The sequence below is a fragment of the Phyllostomus discolor genome, chromosome X (genome assembly GCF_004126475.2).
Source record: "Phyllostomus discolor isolate MPI-MPIP mPhyDis1 chromosome X, mPhyDis1.pri.v3, whole genome shotgun sequence".
NCBI classification, from domain to species: Eukaryota; Metazoa; Chordata; class Mammalia; order Chiroptera; family Phyllostomidae; genus Phyllostomus; species Phyllostomus discolor.
Genome location: NC_050198.1, coordinates 6,548,409 through 6,572,902, shown reverse-complemented (window position 1 = coordinate 6,572,902; position 24,494 = coordinate 6,548,409). Strand labels below are relative to the sequence as shown.

General features: G+C 35.6%; 1 protein-coding gene across 1 annotated transcript in view; it reads left to right on the top strand.

The window, feature by feature from the left end:
- Positions 1-24,494, top strand: part of SCML2 (Scm polycomb group protein like 2) — a 71,932-nt gene that overhangs the window by 8,388 nt on the left and 39,050 nt on the right. The window contains exons 2-7 of the mRNA XM_028523015.2: positions 4,755-4,876; positions 5,904-5,949; positions 8,854-8,919; positions 13,367-13,437; positions 14,271-14,505; positions 18,219-18,307. Of these exons, the coding sequence (XP_028378816.1) occupies positions 5,919-5,949; positions 8,854-8,919; positions 13,367-13,437; positions 14,271-14,505; positions 18,219-18,307 (492 nt within the window). The 5' untranslated portion in view covers positions 4,755-4,876; positions 5,904-5,918. The remainder of the gene's footprint in view (positions 1-4,754; positions 4,877-5,903; positions 5,950-8,853; positions 8,920-13,366; positions 13,438-14,270; positions 14,506-18,218; positions 18,308-24,494) is intronic.

The window sequence follows — 24,494 nt, the reverse complement described above, 5'->3', positions numbered from 1 at the left end:
TCTCAATTTAAAGTCACTTTACTCTTTCAAATATGTGGGTTTTAGTATCTGTCAAATGGGAGGTTCAGTGAACAAGTTTAATAATGAATATTAAAGTTTGGGCATTATTCCCACCTATGGGACTTCTGTTTGAGAAAAGTGGCAGGAAACCTTGCTGTTGATATAGGAACAAATTTATATTTTTCAGTTCAACATTTGTGTTTAGTTTACTTTTATACTCTCTCAGGTTGCTATAATTCTATTTTGTAATAGCTGAAATGTAAAGGGCCCTGGGAAAATTTTTGCTTGTTAAACTTATTTAGTTCCTGTCCTTGTCACCCTTATTGACTCTTCAGGTAATAGTCTCTAATTAGAGACTTATGGTATATATAATACCTTATCTTCAAAATAAAACAAACAAAAAGGAAGGGCAAAACAAAAACCCCAAGCACAAATAATGGAAAGATTCTATAATCTTAGAATTATAGACTCCTTAACTTGCTAAATAGTCCTTAGAAACTGTCTTTCTTAAAAAAACAAAAACTAAAAAACAACCAAACTAGAATTCTCTCCAGAATCAGATAAGTGCTGCTGGAGTTTCAGGTTTAATAATTTCTTTATTAATCACTATTTACATTGTTTAATAATGTTGAGAAAATGGTTTAAAACAATATAAGACTTTCCAAAGCATTTTTTGGGTCTCTTAGCGATTAAATCTGTGTCAAGATACAAGCAGCAAAACAAATGGTTTTGTTTTGTAAGAGATCCCAGGCTGTCTATGCTTGGTCAAAGCCTGCTGGATTTAGTGTAACTGCTCTTTTGGTAAAGGAAATTTAAATGTCAGACACTATAAAATAGTGTGAACGTAATACCTTTTTTTGGCTTATTTATATTTCAGGGTTTTTTTTCTTTAATGCAGTAGAGTTGCTCCTTATATGCATTTAGTGAGGCAACTTTTCCTTATGGTGCTAAAACCAAAACAAAGCTTTTTTTTTCTCACGAAAATGTTCTCTGCCATGTAACATTGAGCACTACTTTGAGTGGGGTCTTAATCTGAGTCTTTGTTAAAGTACTGAAGCAGTTCAAAGTGTATTGAGAGCAAAGTTAAGCTTTTTCTGAAGTTTTCTCTGGGGTTTAACTTTGCACATTTATTATTGTCCGGTTTCCATTTTAGATAAAATATTGGCTCTATGAATTTATCATATAAGAAGAATTTCATTTGAAGATTATGACAAATAGAATTTGGAAAATATACATTTAAGAGTGGTTTAAATATATGGATTTACATATGTGATTTTTAAAAATTGAAAGGATATATACTATATGTCTAACTGCAGGTTATTATTGTTTGATGGTGGGATTATAGGTGATTTTTTTCCCTTTTGCTTATGGGGGGTGATGAATGTATAAAAAGAAAAAACCTATTCTAGCTTTTAGGAGTCCACAAAGGCTTTTTTGGTTCACAAAGGGCCAGAATTTATTTTCAGTACTCACCAATCCTGAAGGAAATAATATATTCATGAATAATCATACCTCAGAGTTATACAGCATAGGGTGACATCAAGTTTCTTTTGGCTTTAGCTAGAATCTGTAAGTTTTCCAATAATGCTGGTTATTAGGTGGCAGCTTCTTTCTTTGGTAATTATATGTCTGGGCATTATAGATATATATGTGTATGTATATATATGTTTATTTATTTAGTGCTGCTTAATTTAAGAGTGACTTAAACTTAGCATTTCTGTTTCTTTTTTAATTTTAATTTTTATTGAACTTTATTGGGTAACATTGGTTAATAACATATAAATTTCAGGTGTACAACATTATAGTACAATGTCTGTATACTCAATTGTGTGCTTGCCACCCAAAATCTAGTTTACTTCTATTACCATATACTTAAAGCACTTTTATTTCTTTAAACACCTTTTTGGTCCATACTTTGAAAGAATAATTAAGTAATGTTCAGGTATCATTACAACGTAATGTTAAGTGTTAATGCTGAAACTCACTCATCTCAGGGAATTTTAACTAGGGCAAATGGGGTGGGATAGAAAACAGTCTCTGAGTTTCCACTTATTCATGATACTATGCTGGGTGCTTTACCTTTACTATCTTTAATTTTCATGACTACACTATGAGATATACATGACATTAGTTTTAAGTTACATATGAGAAAATGAAGACTCAGAGAGATGAAGTAACTTGAATGGCTTTAAGCACTTGAAATAATATTAATATGTAGTTGATAAGGCTACCAGGAATCATCACAATATAATTTTTTTCTTTAAGAATATGTATAATTTGCCCTGGCTGGTGAAGCTCAGTGGATTGAGCACAGGCTGCGAACCAAAGCATCGCAGGTTTGATTCCTAGTCAGGGCACATGCCTGGGTTGCAGGCCACGTCCCCATTGGGGGCCACGTGAGAGGCAACCACACATTGATGTTTCTCTCTCTCTTTCTCCTTCCCTTCCCCTCTAAAAATAAGTAAATAAAATCTTAAAAAAAAGAATATGTATAATTTGTTAAGTGTGACAGACCAGCATTGTGTATATAGAGCTTCTTAATAATATAACAACATTTAGGGATTATTTAAAAAACTATCAGAGCACTCCCTCCCCCCATGAAAATAACTTTCTCTGATTATTTAATAGATAGCATTGTGAAGAATTCAATTAATACATAGAAATATAAGGAAGGAAATAAAGTTCACCCAAAATCTCACCACCTATGATGCAAAAGTGGAGAATCACCAAAATATTTTTGTATTACTTTGTGCACACTTACAATTTTATACAAATAGGATTATATCACACAGGAAATATTTACAAAATACCATCTCTTCCACTCTCTCAGCCCCCCTACAACACCCAGTCAGTACATACCATCGTCTTTACCATCACAAGCTAGTATATGTCTTATGTTTCTCTCCATGCTTAAATCTTTTACTCATATATCCTATACAAACCTATATATATAGTTATAGTGAATTTTAGCCACTATTAGTCACTATCCGTGAACATTTGAGTACTTTTTAAGTGTAAGGCTTTGTGCTAGTTGTATGAGAGCTGCAAGAAGAGTAATGTATGGCCTGCATTCTCAATCACTTTGCAATCTATGAGGAAAGGTAAGCAGGTGAATAACTTGTATTATACAAGATTTACTTTGATGTCTGCTGTTGGGTGGAAATATTGGGTGGAAACAGCCTGGGAAGCCCTGCAGGGGAGCTCCTAGAGGGCAAAGGCTTTTGCCTTTTTGAATCTTATGGGCATAAACACTTGACACGTGGGGCTATGCTCAGTGTCTGTAAATAAATGTCTATAAATAAAGTCATGTGTTCAAGTGAGACAAAAAAATTATTCTGTTGACTGGTTTAAATGGATTAGCTCTTACAGTTTGAAAGCCCAGTAGAGAAGTAGTTTGTATATTTGCTTTGTTTCTTTGGAGTGGAATTATCCATTTTCCCATCAGGGGTTTAATTTTTTTACCTTTAAGGTTTAGGCATTTTGTAGTAGGGAGGAGGTTGTAATATTTTGCTGATCAGTTTTGTCTGTATAGTACATGGCAGTTTGTAGTTTAAGACAGTGAAAGTAGTCATACTTTCTAACACAGAAATCCCTCTTTGCTCAAAAGTAAGCTTAAGCATTCGCTTTGATCTTAGATTTAGTCCCTAGGTTGAATGAGAATTTGTATATTTGCATATGCCAAATATAAAACTTGGATAGCAAGCATATTGGGGAGAGTCAGAGGAGAAAATAAATTTTCAGTGAACTGTATGAATTTCAGAATGTTTGAAAAGAAATAGGTTTACAGTTGTGAGACACAATTTATTCTTGTATTACTATTTATTTATTATTGTGTTATTTTTCACATGAACAACTGTAAACCCATTGTTGCCCCACTCTGTATATAAAGGAAATAAAATAGGGCCAAGATCATATTTCCCTCCTAAAGGGAAAACTATTTCATTTAGCATTGAAATGATTGGTGTAGTGAAATATGGAAGCTACCTAGCTCAAGAGGGAAAACAGTGAAGGCTGTCTACTTTATAGTGAAAGAAGAATATTTAGGGCAAATGATTTTGATTTTATCGTGACCCTGAAAGAATCCTTAAATTGCCATAGTGGACGCAGTCTCACTTTTGATAGTGGCTTTAAACAACTCACTGGTTTGTGTTTAACTCTTAAGAAAGTTCTGTTTTTATAGAAATACTTGTTCTATATTCCCACCAGAAGTGTATGAGAGGTCCAGTTCCACATCTTATCAGTATTTGGTATTGTTAGTCTCTTTAGTTTTAGCCATTTAGGCAGTGGTATCTCATTCTGTTTTTAATTTGAGCTTCCCTGAATACTAATGATGTTGAATATATTTCCATGTGCCTGTTGGCCATTTGTGTATCTTTAGCAAAGTAATTGTTCAGAACTTTTGCCAATTATGTTTTTACTGGGCTGTTTGTCTTTTTTTTAATTGAGTTGTTAGAGTTCTTTATATGTTCTGCATGCAGATTTTTAAAAAATCAGATACATGTTTTTATTTTATTTTCTTAACAGTGTCATTGGAAGAGCAGTTGTTTGTTTTGATGTTCAATTTATCAATTTCTTTTAAACATTGTACTATTTTGTGTAATATCTAAGAAATCATTGCCTAATTCAAAGTCACACGGTCTCTCTGTTCTCTAGAAATTTTGTAATTTTAAGCTTTACATTTTGATTTATGATCTTTTTAAATGTAATTAAAAAGTCTTAATCCTTATCTGAGGACATTTTTTCATTGCTTTTAGAGAGAGAGGAAGGAAGAGGGAGAAACGTTGATGCAATAGAGAAGCATCAATTTGTTGCCTCCTGTACACTCCCAAACCAGGGATTGCACGTGCCTATACCGGGGACAGAACCCACAACCAAGGTATTTTGGGTGACTTAATGATGTATTCTTCATAGGCTTCTTTTAAATAACAAATTCTCTTCCATTATACAAATCATGTTCCAACTACAGGCACACAGAGTAATTGGAGGTTGATCTCTTTATGCCATATTAAGTATTTTAGTGTCTATGCCTATTAAAATTTTAAAAATTGTATTTATTGATTTTAGGGGGGGAGAGAGAGAAAGAGAAGGAGAACGTTGACCCATTTTTCACTTACTGATGATGCATTCACTGGTTGACTACTATATGTGCCCCAACCAGGGACTAAACCCACAACCCTGGTGCACAGGGATGATGCTCCAACCAATTGAGCTACCCAGCCATGGCTACATACCTCTTTTATAGCACTCACGTTGTGTATTGTTCATATGCCTATTTCTGACTAGATGGAGCTGTTGGAGAGCAAGGACAGTGTATTATTTACCTTCATTGTAGGGGAACTGTCACATTGAGGACATGCAGGAAAAGTTCAGATTAATGAATGTAGTTGCTTCAAAATACACAGGCCTTCTAATGAGTAATTGTCTTATTAGACTTGACTCTTGCAGTTCTCACAAGTTTCACCAACACTTGTGAATCACAGTCATGATTCTTTCATCTTTTTGTAAAATGGGCGTAAGTAGGCTTTTGGGGTAGGCCTCAGTTTGAATCCCAACTCTACCAACTTATCTCTGCTTTTTTACATGCATTTAACCATAAAATTCACTCTTTTAAAGTGTACAATTCAGTAGTTTTTAGTGTATTCACAAGGTTGTGTGTCCATCACCACTATCTAATTACAAAATATTTCTATCACCTCAAAAAAGGAACCCCTTACCCTTACCCATACCCATTAGCAGTCACGCCCCTGTTCCTCTTCCCCTATCCATTAGCAACTACTAAGATATCTCATTTTTGTTTAAGGAAAAGATACTAAAATGATCTAATTCTATAACCAATTTCTAATAATATCACCCTTTTGAAATGTGTTAAAAGGAGGCATTAATTGTTTTTTTTCTCCTTGTAGGAAAGAACACCAGAAATGGATACCACAGAGCAAACAATGAGTGGAGGTAAAATTTACTTATCTAAAGAATGCTAATATTTTTCGTTTTCATTTGGAATGAATATTTTCTGGTCGACTGAACTTTTGAAAAAGACTTTTTAAAAATAAAAGTTATATGAGTTGTTAGGTGCTTAAAATTGAAATTTATAACTGAAGAACTATTAAAGGTAATCTTGTCTTCCCTTACTAGTTTATAAATGAGAAAACCGACAAACTCAGGGAGGTTAAGTGGATAGGTCATACAACAGTCTATGACAATGCCACATTCAGAATCCAAATCTTCTAACTATAATATGAGTGATTAAAAATGCTTCACCCTAACTTGCTCTAATGAGAACGCTGCTCACTGTCCTGTGAATATGCCACACTCATTTTCACTCTGTTTTAAGTTATATTTCCTTCCCATAATACATATTTCCCACCTTTGCCATCTTAAACCCTATTTTTCCTTTAACACCCAGTTTAAGTCCTGTGTCTTTCATGAATTTTTCTCTGGCCAAATGCTGAATGTATCCTCTGCTTTTCATAATTTTGTTAGGTGTATTAGTTTAGTGTAGCCTCTGTAACTAGGTTTTTAAAATCATTTTTCATTGTTATTCTATTACAGTGGTCCCAGTTTTTTCCCCTTTGCCCTCCTCCTGCTTTCCCCCTTACTCCCACAGTCAGTCCCCACACTGTTGTCTATGTCTGTGGGTCATTTATACATCTTCTTTGTCTAGACCCTTCCCCTAGCTTCTCTAGAGCAGGAACTGTGCATTTACAGTTTTACTTTCTTTCCTATTAGAAAATCATATGGAGAACTATTTAGTAAATATAAATATGTACTTTCTTTTTACTCACCAAATTATTTAAATAGGAAGCATCCATATACCCCCCTCAAATGTTTATGTATCTTGAAGAGTTACTCAATTATAACTAGAAAGTAGATCTGTTACTCTAAATGGTATACCTAGCATCATTTAAGAATGATGCATAAGAATGATCCTTCTTCCTGGCTGGCGTAGCTCAGTGGATTGAGCGCGGGCTGGGAACTAAAGTGTCCCAGGTTCGATTCCCAGCCAGGGTACATTCCTGGGTTGCAGGCCATAACCCCCAGCAACCGCACATTGATGTCTGTCTGTCTGTCTGTCTGTCTCTCTCTCTCCCCCTTCCTTCCCTCCCTAAAAATAAATAAAATCTTTAAAAAAAAATTAAAAAAAAAAAAGAATGATCCTTCTTTAAGAAGCTTGTCACTTAAGAATTCAAGTACCAGTAAGGGTAAAACAGCATTAGATGGAAACATTAAGTATGGTTAAATCCATGAGTTTATAATGATACTAAAAAAAAGCTTGCTGGTTTTTTGTGGAGAATGCTAGGGATCCAACTCATTATTTCAAAAATGAGAAAATAAAGGAAAAGAATAAAGCATTGATTGTGACTTCTGTATATGATCTGTACCTCAGGGTATCTGAGTGGTTGAAGAGGGCAGGTTTCTTTCCATATAAGTTTTCTGGCTAATAAAGACAGGATGATAAAATTAGAATATCTCCATTTTACCAACACTAATGAACTAATGGGTCTAGGCAATAGCTATTCATGTCTGGTCATAACCCAAAAAAGAGAAGGACCTAGATATTAATTCGGAGCCTCCTGTGAGAAGTACACACCACCTATGAAGTCGTCTTCTCCTGTCCTCCCCGCCAAAAGCCAAATCTGAACCTGATTAAGCTCTTAATCAAGATACCGATACTAATTTAGAGAAAATATAAGGACCAGAAGAACTCAGCACCACAAGTAGGTAGTCAGCAAAATCCAGGTTGGAAAACTGAACTGGTTCATCAGAAAAAAAAAAATTGCTGGGGGAACAGGTACAAAGAATAAAAGGAGCCTATAGATCAAAAGACTTGAGAAACAATGGTAAGAGGGGAGGACAGTGGTGGGAACTGCTTGACATAAGGTAAAGGGATTAGTGAAAAAACATGTATGAAGCACCTATGGACATGGACTGTGGTGTGGAGATGGATTATGGAAGTGGGGGTGGGTGGAGGGGGGTGAAGGGGGAAAAATGGGATAACAGTAACAGCATAAACAATAAAACATTTAAAAAAGGAATTATACAATTCTATTTTAATCCATTAAAGAAAAGCTAAAAAATGGGGAAAAAAAGACTTGAGACATATCAGCCATTGCTATGTATGGATGGACTTTATTCGTGTCCTGATTTAAACAGATTCACTTAAAATAATTAAGACAACTGGGGAGACATGAACATTGAATGCTTATTTGATGATATTAAAGAATTATACTTAGTTTTTTCAGTATAACATTAACTTTTAAAAATTATGTATCTTTAAGAGATACATACTGTAATGTATGTGGACAAAATACTGTAATATCTTTGATTTGGTGAAGCACAAGGTGTGGCACTGTTTGAGCTCTTCAGCTTGGCACAGAACTTTGCCTATTCCATTGAATTATATCATATTCTAGCTTCCTTGTTATGTTTTAAACTCTCAAAAGCATCCATTTTATTTCTAGGGCATGCTAATTTTAATATTGTAAGGAGCATCTCAGCTTGTTTTTGGTTTACTTATTTATTCATTCATTTAACAAATGCTTGAAGGTGTTATGCATGCCAAGTTCTGTTCTAGGCACTGAGAATACAGCTGTGAACAAAACAGACTAAATAAATAAATCCCTGCCCTTTTGGAACTTACATTTAAATGAGACATAAAATGAACAAAATAAATGAGCAAATTATAAGGTACATAGTATGTTAGAAAGTGAAGTCCTGTGCAAATAAAAGAGACTATTAATTACAAAATTAAAACTGGTTTCTATCAGAAAATAGTTTTAATTTATAGTTTTTCTAGGTGCACTTTCAGACTATTGCTCTGGCCTTCTGGTATTGCTCACTATTTTTTTTTTTTAGGTTCAATAAAAATCAAGCAGGAGGTTGAAGATGAAACTTCTCAATCAGATACATCTGTGCAAAGTGGTAGGTTTTAAAGTAGTTCAGTACAATACTTTTTTCCTCGCTCAGTGTTAATATGAACTCTTCTTACTGCTTTTAACATAGTCTCTTACAGCAAACTCCTGTAAATATAAAATCCAAGCAATAAGAAGGGTCAAAAAATAGTATTTTATTTTGAAAATTTTACTTTGGTTTTATTTAGAGATAAATTGGTATAGGATAAAATGAAAAGATAACCATTTATTTCAATGTAAATTTTGCCAAATTAAATATATCTAATTAAACTATTATGTATTACCAATTTAAAATAATTTGATTATTAATAAAAACTCTTCTAACATTAGAATCAATCTGCAAGTCCTTTTTTGATGGTCAAAAGACAGTTGATAAAAGTGGATGAAAGCTTAGGTATTGCGAGGTCTGACAGACCTGTTCTAGAATCCTGGCCTAACATTCTTTACTGGCCTTGTGAGCTTGGGCAGATTACTCATTGTTTCTTTTTTCTTCTCTGTAGCACAAGGATAATACTACTTACCTCATGAGATTTTTGGAATTTAAATAAAAAATGAATGTTAAACACCTAATATAATTCCTAGATATAGCATAAATGTTCAGTAAATGTTAACTTGATTAACACTGAATTAATTCCTTATTGTAAACAGCAATCATAGCACTGTGTATAGCATTGCATCATAGACTCAGGAGGTAGGATCTGACTTGTACTTGCTCTTAAGGAAAAAGATAAAATAAGTCACACACACACAAAGCTGAACAAAAAAATACTGTAGCAAACTTTGTGTTTACCAGAGATTTCCAGGCAAACCTCTTGCCCTTTGTCTTTCTGTTGTACCTGCCCTGCCAGCCCAACTCTTGTAGTAGTTCATATATGACTTTTTGTTCCCACAGGAAGATAGCCTGTAGAGATGATCCCCATGGAATCATTCTCTCTCAATGCTGGGCCCTTGTTGCTTCCTTATTTTTCCCGCTGGCCTTGTTTGTTCTTCAGCTCTTCCCTCTAACCTCTAAAACCCACCAAAGAAATGGAGGCCATTAGCTTAAAGTGTTCTTCCTCATCCCTACAAAAAATTTTAAAATATAACAGTTTTGTTGAGATATATTCACATACCATACAATTCACCCATTTAAAGTATACAAATCAGTGGTTTTCAGTATATTTACAGAGTTGTGCAACCACCACCACAATCAATTTTAGAACATTTTTATCCTAAAAAGAAATCCTATATCCAGTTAGCAATTACTCCCCATTTTCCCTAATGCCTTCCCAGCTCTAGGCAGCCACTTACTTACTTTTTGATCTCTTTAGATTTGCTTATTTTGAAAATTTCATAAAAGTAAATTTAAAAATGTATATTCTTGAAGGTTGAAACTACTACCTTTTCAGAATTCTCAAACTTTTGATTTAAAACATGAAGTTACTTAATCAAATTGACACACATCTGCAGATATTTCTTAGGGCCCTGACTTTAACATCTCATTTTAGAAACCATTGAGTGACTTTTAGAAGATAAGCTCCAAGAGAGCCAGGAATTTTGTCTGTTTTTTTAACTGCTGTATCTCTAGTACCTAGGACAGTGCCTGGCACATACTGGTGTCCTTCAGGGGGCATCCAGTGATGAATGAGACAAACATAATCATTGACCTCTTTGAGGTTAGGAGGCAAGATAGACATTAAATAAATGCCCAACTATAGTTGTGGTAAGTGCTGTGAAGTAATGGGTACTGTGATCATTCAGCTGAGAAGCTTCTACCTCCAGATATTTTGCCCATCTTTTTTTACTAGAATCTGAACCCAAGCCTCACACTGGTAGAAGATACTGTGATTCTGATTTACTCTGAAGAAGACCAAGGGCCTTATATAGACTATGTTCAGTTTGCAAAAAGGTGCTTGGACAAATAATGAACTAGAATAGAGTACAAGTCAAACCAAGAAGTTCAAACCATGGACATGTGTAAATAAAAATCGGATCACAAGGTTATAAAAGTACACCTGTCTCATGAGCAAACCTATTAGTAAAGTACTGAGAGAGAATCTCCCCATCCTGCCTCAGTTTGTCAGTAAGGATAAGATGCAGAGGCAGACTGAGACCTCAGGCTTGGCTGAGACTTTTTGATTATTTTGGCTTCTGGTCAGGAATTCCAGCTGTGGTATTGCAGATGTGTCAAATCTAAATTACTAAAGCCTGTTGCTATGTGTGTCCCCCTATGTTATTGGTAGAGTCTCAGCACATGGGCAGTGAAGCTGAACAGTTTTGCAGACTAGAAATTTTGCCTTATGGATAAAAACAATTAAGGCTCCAATGATTAAATCCTACATATGGTCATTAGCTAGTGATGTAACAGAAAATGATCATCTTTCACAGTGCACAGTGTAAAGGATTTGCTAGCTCAAATTAATGTCCATTCAGACCCAGATTGTGATAGGATATTTAAAAAATTATGTTAGAGAGATGGATTAAGTATTTTAAACATTATTGAAAATTTTTACAAATATAACTAGTTTATGGAAGAATTCTTTGACATTTAATGGTGAAATGGTTTTTGTTTCCCAGCCATTGTTTTCAAATTGCACTCTCCTCTGTTCCTGAGATGTTAGGTCCTGGTGACCTCCTAGCCAGATACCCCCACCCTCAATTGATGTTTTGTGTGTGTGTGTGTGTGTGTGTGTGTGTGTGTGTGTGTGTTTTAATGCTCTCCAAGACCATATGTTGGTAGAGCTTCAGTTAGAATCTTGGGTTTCCTGATTGTCAGGTTAGTGAAACCTGGTCAGTTTAATTTTGGAGTCATGCTTCTCAGTTTTCACTTTTGAAAATACTATCCAATATTCATAAATTTAGGACAACTATGACATTTAGTTTTATAATAACATACTATTTATTGAGAGATTTGCATGTATGCTACTTCACTTAATTCTCAAAATACCTTGTACCATATTTATTACATTCCTCATTTTATAGAAGAAGGGACTGAGGCTGAGAAAGTGAAATGACTTGTTCAGGGTTACATGGCTAGAAAGAGACAGGGCCAGACTGGAAGAAAGCAGGTTTGACTCCAGGGCCCATATTCTCAACATTCTGCTGTACCTTTCAGCAGTGTGGTAGCACTTACTTCACATTATCTGGAAGTGGACTTAAGCACAGTATTTTTTTTTATTGGAACAATCTCTTAGACTTACTAAGTTACAAATGCAGGATGTACAGTGTTATGTAGGACATGCTTAATACCTTATGCAATATGTGTATGTACACATACAAATGTACACACATATCTGGTATGCTGAAGCTGGTTCACACCAACTTGGGAGAGTTGACTGTGCACATTTCTTTCCGCTGTGGTTAGTGACTTCACCTTGGCACCTTGCACTAAGTTATAGTGGTAATATGTACATCACAGAAATCTGCATACACTACCAGTCAGGCTTTTTGTTTGTATTTTCTGGAAGCCTGCTTGTTAAACATTTATCAGCACTTTGTTTATGTGTCTGTGTTTAAGAGTGTTATATCCTTTAAAGGATATATAACAGGTTAGTAACATAAATTGCCCCAGGATGGAGAAATGTCTAAACCAATATTTTATAGTGATGAAATTAAATGAGAGTGTAGAAAAACCTTATGGTTGATGAGAATTAAACTGTGTGTGAATTAATAGTACCTTTAATACAGTTATTAAGTCTTTCTCTCAGTGTCTTTGGCATCTGACTGGCACAGTGAATTGAAGTGTTCAAGCCAGGTGGAATACTGCTTTCTGACCTTTTTCTCTGGCATTGTAATATATCATAAAGACTAGCAAGATAAAGGACACAAGAGTGTGTAGAAAAGTAGATTGTTAAAATAATTCATATCAGTGACTGTACCAGTGACTGGTTTACTGTTTTGTTCTGCCATCATATTCTAACACCTGAGAGGAGATCAACTACTCAACTAAGAAAAAACTCTGGTTCTTCATATTTTTTTCTTTCCATAAAATTCTGTTAGACCATGCACCAAAACACTTTTAGCTCCCCATGAAAAATGAAGAAACAACATCATTTAATGGGTTGAAATGGTTAAAAACATGTCTTGAGTAAATTTAGAGATAGATAAGTAGAATTTGCTGTTAGTCTATAAAAAGTCCTTTAGTTGTTTCTAGAGTCCACATTTTTTAGAATCACTGTGCTCTAGTCCTCATTACATTGAGAAGATCTGGCTTGTAATTTATATCAGCTGTTATTATCAGGAAGTTGTCTTAATTTTTATTTCTGTGCTGGTAATCAAATATAGATCAGGGAGTTTGAATCTGCTCTTAGGAAATATTTTTTAAGGGATATGGAACTAAAACCCATTTTATTCCTGAAAGTTAGTATAGATATTTTATTTATATATATAAATTAATTATATAAATATTATATATAAATATAAATTCATATATAATATAAATATTATATATATAAATTATTTTATACATTTATTTCCAGATGGTTTCCATTGGGACAGCTACCTGGAAGAGACTGGATCTGTAAGTGCTCCTGCAGAGTATTTCAGACAGGTATGCCAAAATTCTGCAGTTGTTGAATATATTAATGTAAAATATTAACTTATTGAAGGATATCTGTGTGATTGTTAGATTCAGGTGGCACGAGGAGATGGTGGGATTGTGTTAGTGCCATTTAAGAGCCATATGGTCTCTTTGCATTCATTAAAAATTTACTTAATGTCAGGTATACTAAGCCCTTATGACCGAGGGCCCATCTGGAGGGAAAGACAGGCATGTAAATAGTTAATTATGAGACGTGTATTGGGAGGGCTAACAGGAGAGGTGCTATCTGAGATGGTTGGAATGAGGGGAAGAATGTCCCAGGTAGAGAGAACATCCAAAAACAAAGGCACTTGGGTGTAAAAGAACCTGAGTGTGATAGATGGCATGGGAGTACAAAGTGGGTAGGGGTGATAGTATAGGAATGAGGTTAAAGGTTTGGGGGCTTTTAAACTGTACTGAGCACTTGGACTTATCTTAAGCTGTGGTGAGCTACCAGTTGGTTTATTTCAAGGGGAGTGGCCTAATCAGATTTTTAGAAAGCCACTTGGGGTGCATTTTAGAGGCCGTATTTGGGCTGCCTGGAAGTGGGCAAATGAGTGAGACCAGCAGTTGGCAGTGTTTTTATGCTGCACGTCAAGCCAAGGACAGAGGGAGGGTTTGGAGATCTTTTTCTTGACCTTTAGTAGTTCTTAACTTTGCTCACCATTTATTGTAACTGTTACTTAAAATGCTCCTTAAGTATTCTGGTAACATAACTGATCATTTCTTTTTTTCATAGTTGATGTATTTTAACAAATTGTTTTTGTGTGTATGTGTGTGCACATCTATATGTATATATGTAGTCCAAGATTCCACCAACTAATAACTTCGAAATTGGTATGAAATTGGAAGCCCGTGACCCTCGCAATGTAACTTCGACATGTATTGCCACGATCATTGGAGTTAGTGGTGCTAGACTGTGTTTACGCCTTGATGGTAGTGATGACAAAAATGATTTTTGGAGACTCATTGATTCTGCAGACATACAGCCTGTTGGGACATGTGAAAAGCAAGGGGACTTACTTCAGCCTCCACTGGGTAAGGATAAACAGTTTTTAAAAGAACATATTCTTACTAATGTAATATTCAGTAGAAATAGTTTTAATGGCCTTTAAAAATCTGTTCTCCTAGGCATTCTTGCAAATAGATGGTTACTATGGAGAATCTATGAGAGAGGAACTCATCAGTACCATATGTTAGAGGGTTTCACTCAGTACCCATTTGGCATATGTGTGCTAAAGGCTTCCCACTCCAGGGAAAGACTCATGCTGTCTTCAAACTTCAGATGTCAAAAACTGCTCTACTAGGTTAAACGTGCAGATTCAGAAACCCTTCTGGGGAAGTCATTTGTAGCATTTGATACAAGTCACTTCCTTCCTCAATACTGTCCACAGAGCCATTCAGCATTTTCAGCATTGGGGTAAACATAGGGGATTCACATCCAGGCTTCAGATGCAAACTTGGGAATTCCATTTCCTCTATAGTGGGAGGAAACCACGGTGTGATGGGTAGGAGTCAGTACCTTTAGGTCTTTGAAAAGCAGAAGATGGATGGAACTTACCAGCAAAGGCTTTTAATTACAGAGCTCTCTATTTTGACCAAGTTTTAAAAAGGTAAACAGTATGTGACTCTAATTTTGGGCAAATTTTTTTTTACTACTTATGTGTACCATGATATTTTATAGACAATCAGTGATTTCATTTATTTTATCACTTCTACATTCTGAGTGAGTGGTGGGTTTTGGTTTTTGTTTGTTTCTTCTTTACAGTGTTGAAAATGAAAATTCCCTATTATAAAGCACAATGGGAAAATGGATTTTTTTGTTTTCTACTAGTGAAAAATTCCTGATTAGGTTCCACTTATAGGTGAGATCATATGGTATTTGTCTTTCACCACCTGGCTTATTTCACTTAGCATGATGCTCTCCAGTTCCATCCATATTGTTGTGAAGGGTAGGATCTCCTTTCTTTCTGCTGCATAGTATTCCATTGTGTAAATGTACCATAGTTTTTTTATCCTCTCATTTACTGGTGGGCACCTAGGTTGCTTCCAGCACTTGGCTATTGTAAATTGTGCTGCTATGAACATTGGGGTGCATAGGTTCTTTTGAATTGATGTTTCAGGATTCTTAGGGTGTAATCCCAGCAGTGGTATTGCTGGGTGGAACCTAATCAATGAAACAAAAAAGCAAGCAAAATATAACGGGAGATGTTGAAATAAAGAACAAATTGACAGTAATCAGAGTGGGGGGAGAGGGATAATAGGGGAAAATTCGGGGAGAGCCTCAAGGAAAATGTATAAAGGACACATGGACAAAGCCAAAGGGTGTAGGTTCAAGGGTGGGAGGTCAGGATGGGTGGGGCGGGGGTGTGTGGTGAGATGAAAATGGAGACAACAGTACTTAAACAACAATAAAAAATATTTTCTAATGAGGAAAAGCTACTCTGAGAATCAAAGTTTGATATATTAATAATAACTATTCTTAGCAATATCTTTTACATTGTTCTTCCTCCAGTTGTTAATTATTCCTAATTTGGCTTAAACTGTGTGCATGTATGTATGTATGTATGTATTGTTGTTCAAGTACAGTCGTCTCCATTTTTCAACCCACCCATCCCTGCCTCCCACCCTCAAACCTACCCCTTTGGTTTTGTCTGTGTGTCCTTTATACATGTTACTTGATGGCCCTTCCCGTATTACCCCCATTATCCCTCTCCCCCATCCTCTCTGGTTACTGTCAGTTTATTCTTAATTTCAGTGTCTCTGGTTGTATTTAAAAACTAATCAGAGATGTGTTATTCTAAGAAGATGGTTTAGAGTGGGTGTGTTTACTGCTTTTTGCTTTTTTTATATCATTCACATTTTTTGGTTTAGTTTTATAACATTTCTGAAATCATACAGAATTCTGTAAGAGGTGCTAAGTGTGAAGCTGAGGCTTAGTGCTTTCCTGTTTGGATTTTATTTGTCAGTTTACAATATGATAATGTGGTTTTGTATTTTGTTCAAAGGAAATGCAGCTATTATGATTTCCAGCATTTCAAACATAGAGCCATATTTGTGATTATTCTTCTTTCAAATTACTTTGAGTCTTTTTATTAACTAAAAATATGAAATACCTAACAATACTTGCTGACTAGTATATATTTTATAGTACATAGAAAAATACATAATTTTTGCCAATTTGATCATTAGACACTTTTGAATAGTTTAGTTTCCATTTTAATTCAATGCAACTTATTTAGTTTTCCTATTAAAATAGGTTTATTTATTTAAATCTTAAAGGTTATATTTAAAAGATTTTTTTAAAGTTTTAACATGCAAACAGAAAAGTATAGAAATCATAAGCATACAGCTTACAAGTGAACACACCTGTATCACCACCACAAAATTACAAAATTAAGAAAAATGTTAAACAGAAAAAGCATGATGCATGATACAATAGGATAAGATGGGGTTAAGAGAATAGAATAAGGACCAGAGAATAATTCTTATGCAATATTTTGACCACAGTGTGGAAAATCTATGCTGTGGATAACTTTATTAGATATCATTAATAATATTGACTTATTATAAGGAGTATGTAACAAATCCTAACCTCTGAACCCCCTTTTTTCCTATCAACAATTATTTCCCTAATCACATTGGGGGTTTGGTACAGTATTATTATAGGATAACTGTCTGTCTGAATTTTTTTGCATACTTTATCCTGTTGATGGACCTGTTCCTAGGAATTCATGTTCCTCCCTATCTTAATGCATGTATCCATCAGGGATGCATGCCAAGTTCTTTCCAATTCTGGCATCAAGGCAGGCAAGTGCATGAAACAGATTACCCCCAGAAAGCAGTAAAGTTAGCAGACCCTTGTTCTTAGAGGTTGTGATAGTCAGTATTTATTATAAGATTTCTAGAAAAGAACCTGTTGAGTCTATTTTTATAGCATCTGATACAAATTCTAAGAGAAGATAATGTTTAGTGTGTATAAAGATTGCTAAAGTGAGACCTGTATTTTTCTCCAATATATTGTATGAAAAATTGCAAACATAAGGTGAACAAATTTTACAATGAGCACCTACATACCCACTACCTAGGTTCTACCATTGTCATTTTATTATACTTGCTATATCACTTATCTATTTGCCTGTCTATCAATTTTTAAATCCATCTTATTTTTAAATGCATTTCAGAGTAAGTAATTGACATCAGTACATTTTTTCTGAATACTGTAGCATACATATTATTTAGGGTTCAATGTTTATTTGCAGTTTTTTAGGTGAAATTTGCATACAATGAAGTGCACCATCATCATTAGTGTACATCTGCTAAGTTTGACAGAAAACTGTCTTTTTCTGAAAGGGAATAAGGCAGGGGAAAAAGAGGGGCTGGAAGTCTTTTGCAGCCTTTGTCCTGCTTATATGGCTGTTGGTGAGAAATTGAAGCTCTCTTGGGTTCTCACTTGGATCACCTGAGTGTTATGGCCCATTCCTAACACGTATGTGTATGTTGGTCAACTTTAGCTAGTGGCTTCTCTAAAGTGGGAGTTTCTACCTCTACTGTAGCATTGTTGCCGAATAATACAGTGGGTATAGTAGCACAGATTGGAGAGTGCAACTGCTCCTCTTGCCCATTTCCCGAGTTCCTCAATAAGAAAGTCATTTTCTGGAGAATAGTAAATGAAAGCTATTTTTAATACCAACTTGCTTTAGTGTCATAGGGAGACTTTTTCATGATATCTGATTTAATTTTTTAAATAGGGTACCAGATGAATACATCATCTTGGCCAATGTTCCTCTTGAGAACACTGGATGGAGCTGAAATGGCACCTGCAAGATTCTTCAAGGAGGTAAGAAAGGATTTATAAAGATATCCCATCAGTTGGGATATGGTTTTATTGTTTTAGTGGGAGCACGTAAATACTGTGTCTTCTCTGACATGAGAAAGCAAAAATGCTTTTTGAATTACTGGGATGGAAAGTATATTAGTCCGCTAGGCTGACATAACAAAATACCACAGACTGGGTGGCTTAAGCAAAAGAAATTAATTTTTTCACAGTTCTGGAGGCCAGAAGTGCAACATTAAAGTGCCATCAGGGTTGGTTTGTAGTGAAGACTCTCTCCTCTGCTTATAGATGGCTGCCTTTTCTCTGTGTTTTCACATGGCCTCACAGAGGGAGAGGAATCTCTGGTTTCTCTTCCTTTTCCTATAAGAACAACAGTCCTATTGGATTACAGCCCTAACCTATGACCTCACTTAAACTTTTATCACCTTCTTAAAAGCTCTATCCTTAAATAGTCACATTGGGGGTTAAGACTTCAATTCGTGAATTTTGGGAGGACATAGTCCATAACACTAGCTTAAACAACAGAAATTTATTTTCTCAAAGCTCTGGAGGCTAAAAGTCTGAGATCAAGGTGTCATCAGGCTTGATTTCTTTGAGGCCTCTCTCCTTGGCTTGTAGTTGGTGGGAGCACACAATTCAGCCCATAAAAGCAACTCATAAAGATCAATTATAATCATCCACTAGTCAAAATGAATTAGTACCCTCTTTCTCTCCTTCCCTTCCTTTTCTTTCTTGTCTTTTCCCATTACCGTTTATCTGCCTGGAAGTCACGCCTCTGTTGTCCATGTCCATGAGTCCTTTTTCCTTTTTTTGTGTAATCCCTCCACCCGCTATTCATGCCCCCCCCATAGCTGTCATCCTACTTTCTATCTATGAGTCTGTCTCTGTTTTTCCTGTTAGTTCAGTTTGTTCATTAGTCTACATATGAGTGGAATCATACAGTACTTGTTTTTCTCTGACTCGTATATTTCACTTAGCATAATGTTCTCTAGGTCCATCCATGCTGTCAACAAAGGGTAAAAGTTTCTTTTTTTATAGCCAAGTAGTATTCTGTTGTGTAAAAGTCCCATACTTGTTTTAGCCATTCATCTACTGATGGACACTTGGGCTACTTCCAAATCTTGTTGGTTGTAAATACACTGCAGTGAACATAGGGGTACTTATGTTTTTTCAGATTAGTGTTTTGGGTTTCTTTGGATATATTCCCAGATATGGGATCGCTAGGTCAAAGGGCAGATCCGTTTTTAATTTTTGAGGTATCTCCACACTGTTTTCCACAGTGGCTGCACTAGTCTTCATTCCCACCAACAGTGCAAAGTACCCTCTTTCTTCCACACCTGAACCAGGGATTGTATGTGCTCAGACCAGGATTGAACTCACAACCCAGGCATGCAACCTGACCAGGAATCAGACCTTCAACCTTTTGGTTACCAGATGACACTTCAACCAACTGAGGCACATTGGCCAGGGTTCAGTCACTAAAATTTTATTACAACTATTTATATTAGGAATGATACACATATATTATAGTTCTTAAAGACTTTTGAAGAAGATTAAGGACATAAGGATGTGACAGACACACCAATTAATGTGACTCCTGCATTGCAAAAAAAAAAATTCTTTTAGTGCAGTTTTGAGCAGCATGAATGCTAAAAGTAGGCTGTTCTACCAGCAAGGAACAGGCAAATGCAATCCCTTTGGGTAATATGTAAAGTATATGTGAAAATAGCTAATAATAGGAAATGTTTAGCAGTAGTTTTTATTAAACACCTATTAGCTTAGGCTATGGCTTTAGAAAAGCCATTGAATTTATTTTACTTATCATTGTTTTATCATGTAGTCACAAGCCACATGTCATACACATTATCAAACTATGTACTTAGCTAGAGTGATGAATGAATATCCCTTTATCTTTTCTATTCCTCTATTCTACTGTACTCTCCAAATTGAAGTTTTATTTGTGTTCTTCCAGACTTTTTTTTGTGCATTCACAAACATAAGTGGGCTTTATATTTTTAAACATAAATTGGAATATATTGTGTATAATGTTCTGTGATTTAGTTTTTCCCCTAAATTATGTATTTCGGAAATCTTTCCATTTCAATTTATTTGTATTTCAGGTTGTATTGTACTCTTTTGTGGTATGCATAACCATAATTGATTTAACTACTGCCTAAAGATGGATGCTTAGGTTCTCTCCATATTCCTGTTTAAATCATCTACAGTGAGCATTCTTACATAGGGCTTTTTATGTAAGTGTGAACAACTATGTTCTTGGAAGTAGAATTGCTGCTTCAAGGGGAATATATGCTTTAAGTATTGGTACATACTGTTAAATTGCATTCCAAAAGCATATGCCAAGCTGTGCTCCCCTACTAGTGTATAGGTATGTTTGTATTCCCACACATTCATTAATACTGAATATTATCAATCTTTTAAAGTTTTGTGAATTTTTTTTGGAAGGCAGGGACAGGGATGGTATCCCTTCACTATAATTTTCATTGAGCTGATTACTACTGAACTTGAGCTTTTAAAATGTGTTTAATGGTCTTTTATTCTTTTGTGAATTGCCTGATTATTGCTTTATCCTGTTTTTCTATTGAATTTCTCTTCTTACTCTTACTGATTTGTGGGTGCTTTTTTCAGCCAAGCTTGAAACTTGGCCAGGAGCTATCCTCACTCCTTCTTGACACTGGCCTCTGGATAGCCAATATAAAGGCCCGCCCATTTAGCTTCCTAATTATTTCTTTGTTGTGCCTCTTCCTTCTAACCTTAACTACCATTGCCCCTGGTACAAGTTTTCCTCTTTGCTGGGCTGTTTAGTCATATAACTGCCTCTGATCTTCACCTTTCCATACAACTGCTAGAAATACCTGACACAGAAGCTTTACCACATCATTCCCTGCTCAAAACTCTTTTGAAGTTCCCAGTTGCACTGAGGATGAAGTACCTTTGTTAATATGGCCTTTGAGGTATCATATGATCTGGTTTATGGCTGCTACTTCTTGCTTTGGATTTTATATTCTAAATTGCTTGTAATAAAACTGTTGATGTCATGTTTCTTTTTAGAGCTTGTTATCTCTGATTAACTCCCATTTTTTCTTTTAAGATTGAAGTCTGGTAGTAAATCCTCCAAAATACTTTCCCTAATTCCCCCTCTTCAGTCTTACTCTTCTGTAGCAACTCTTCTGTAGCACTGTTTCTACATATCTCAATCTTTATAGATATTGGGTTATATTATTATTTTCACTGTCTCTTGCTTCCTACACTAAGTTCCTCTTGAACAGTTAACATGTTTTTGTATTCTCTGTGCCTATCATTGGTCTTAGTACATACTTATTTTGCTAAATGAATGAAAAAAGGTTAGGAAGCACAGAAAGATGAATACATATAGAGGAAGAAGATGGGTTTTGTTTGGGATATGTTGGGGTGCTTCTGGGAAATTTGAGGAAGGATTACTACCACCAGACTCTTGGCAGTAAAGTGTTTAGAAGTTAGAAACAAGGTTTTGTTTGAGTACATGCATTTGGGAGTTTTTAGTTTAAATGGTAGTGGTGGAAGCCTTAAGCATGAATGAGCTAGTTCAGAATGTATAGGAGAAGAGAGGACTGTCAATGTTAGAACCTTGAGAAATACCTACTCACCTTTACAATGTATAAGTACTCATAGTAGGTACTTAATAGAGGTCAGTTAAGAGGAAAGTTGATTCTTTATTATTTGGTAGCTAGGAAGCTCATCAGTTACATGAGCAAGAACTAAAGACCAGCTGAACCGTGTCCTCAGATATAGTTATATTGTAATTGTGGGTCAGAATATTGATAGAGCCATTTCTGATGGCCTCAATTTACTATTCTGTGAAATGGGAAACTGCCAAAGGCTGGAGGGGAGGATTCATACATAAACTGAATATCTACTGTGTTCTAATACTACTGAGGCAGAGAGCTTTTTCTCTGGTTGTTAAGAATGTCAGTTAAAAAATAAAATAATAAACATATAATGAGGATATATTATTAGTCTTAAGGTGAATGGCAAAGATTTGAAATGGCTTCTATATGGGATAGGAGAGGCAATGGTTTAGGGACAAATGACAGTATTTTGGAGGGTTCAGCTAAAGATGAAGACTAAATATGTATAGCACTACATGTAATAAGCATGTGGTACTTTTCTCCAGGCATGGTCAACAACTAAATTTATATAGGTAAAGTGGATTATGATATTGAACTAAGATGTGGAGATAATAGAACAAGCATAAGGGGATAAGTTTGTTTGGGATGTTGGAAAGAAACGAGTGACATGATGCTCTTAACCTGGACTTCAAAAGGTATGATAAAATGTTAGAATGTTTGGTCCTCTTCTTGTATCAGTGGTTCTCAACAGGGAAGGGGAATGATTTGCCCTCAAGAGACGTTTGGCAATATCTGGGGATAGTTTGGGTTGTTATAACTGTGTATAGGGGTGGGGAGTGGTGGTGTGACCAACATCCAGTGAATAGAGACCAGGGATGCTGCCTAACATCCTACAATGCATAGAACAGCCCAACAACAGAATATTCTGGCCCCAAGTGGCCATAGTGTCAAGGCTGAGAAACTCTGATCTTAATATTAAGTTCCTGGTGATCAAATCTGATTTCTGGCTTTAAATACAGTTGATATGCAGATGATTTTCAAATTTGTGTTTCCAATCCAGACCTTTTGCTCCCAACTCAGACTTGTACATCTAACCTACCTACACTATATCCCCACTTGGATGTTGACTACATTTTGAAATGTAGTCGACATTTCAAAATGCTCCTCTTCCAGTCTTTTCCATCTTGGGGGTGGCAGCTATCCTTCTAGTTCCTCAGACCAGAAATGATGGTGATTATTTCTTTCACACACTATATCCAATCCATAAGGAAATCCTATTTGGCTCTGCCTTCAAGATATATTCAAAATCCAATCACTTCTTGCCATCTCCATTGCTATCAGACTGGTACAAGCTACCTTTATCTCTCACCTGGATTACTGCAGGAGCCTCCTCAGTGGTCTCTTTATAACCTTGCATTCTGTAGTCAACACAGCAACCAGAGTATTTCTTTTAAAACAAAGGTGAGATTATATCAGTTCTTCAAAACTGTCCAGGGGATCCCCATTTTACTCCAAGATAAAACCAAAATACTTATAGTGGCCTCCATAGATCTACATGATAGGAACCTTCATTCTCTCTCTGACCTCATTTCCTACTGCTCTCATACTTGCCTACTACGTTTTAGCCATAGTTGCTTCCTTGTTGTTTTTGAACATTTCAGATGTATCTCCTGCTTTAGGCCCTGGCTGTTCTTTCTACCCGGAACATTCTTCTCTAGATAACTGCATGGTTAATAATCACCTCTTTCAGGTTTCTGCTCACTATCACCTTCTGTCTGAGGGTTGTCCTGATTACGTTATTTAAAATTGCACAACCCCTCTCCTACAATGTTCTTTGGATCTCCCTTACTCTTCTCTACTCTCTTTTTTTTGTGTGTAGCATTTATTTCTAACATAGAATATATTTTACTTATTTTATCGTGTTTCTCATCTTTCTCCACTAGTGTGTGAGCAGCACAAGGATGGGGTTTTTGTCTCTTTTGCTAGTTAATATGTATCAAATACCTTCACAGTGTGTGGCATGTAGTAGTCACTCAGTAAATATTTATACATGAATAATGAAGGTTAAAGGACTAGAATTCTTGATGATATCAAAGAAGTAGTTGAGTAAAAAGTAAGGAAGTAGAAGTTAGGGACAGGAGTTTGTGGTCAGATGTAGACTCTGGGAATATAGTTGTAAACAAAAACAGTAAAAAACCCTCTTATGGATCTTACCTTCTAGCTGGGGAAGTGCATAATAAACTATGCTAAATAAATAAAGTATGTGTATATTATGTTTCATAGCTATATATGCTAAGGAGAAGATAGGGCAACATTTTGGATAGGTTAGTCAGGAAGGTCTTGCTGTGAAGATGCCATTTGAGTGAAGATCTGAGGAAAGGAAGAGAAGGAACCATGAGGTTACAAGGGTAAGTATATTTCAGGCAGAGGAGTAATGCAGATAATTGGCTTCTGAGTTGGTGGGATTTGGGAAGAACTATCCTTTAAGGAGAAACATTATAGGTAAGTGAGGAGGGGACATTAAAAGAGCATGCTTTACTTGTCACCTTCTAGAACAGAATCAT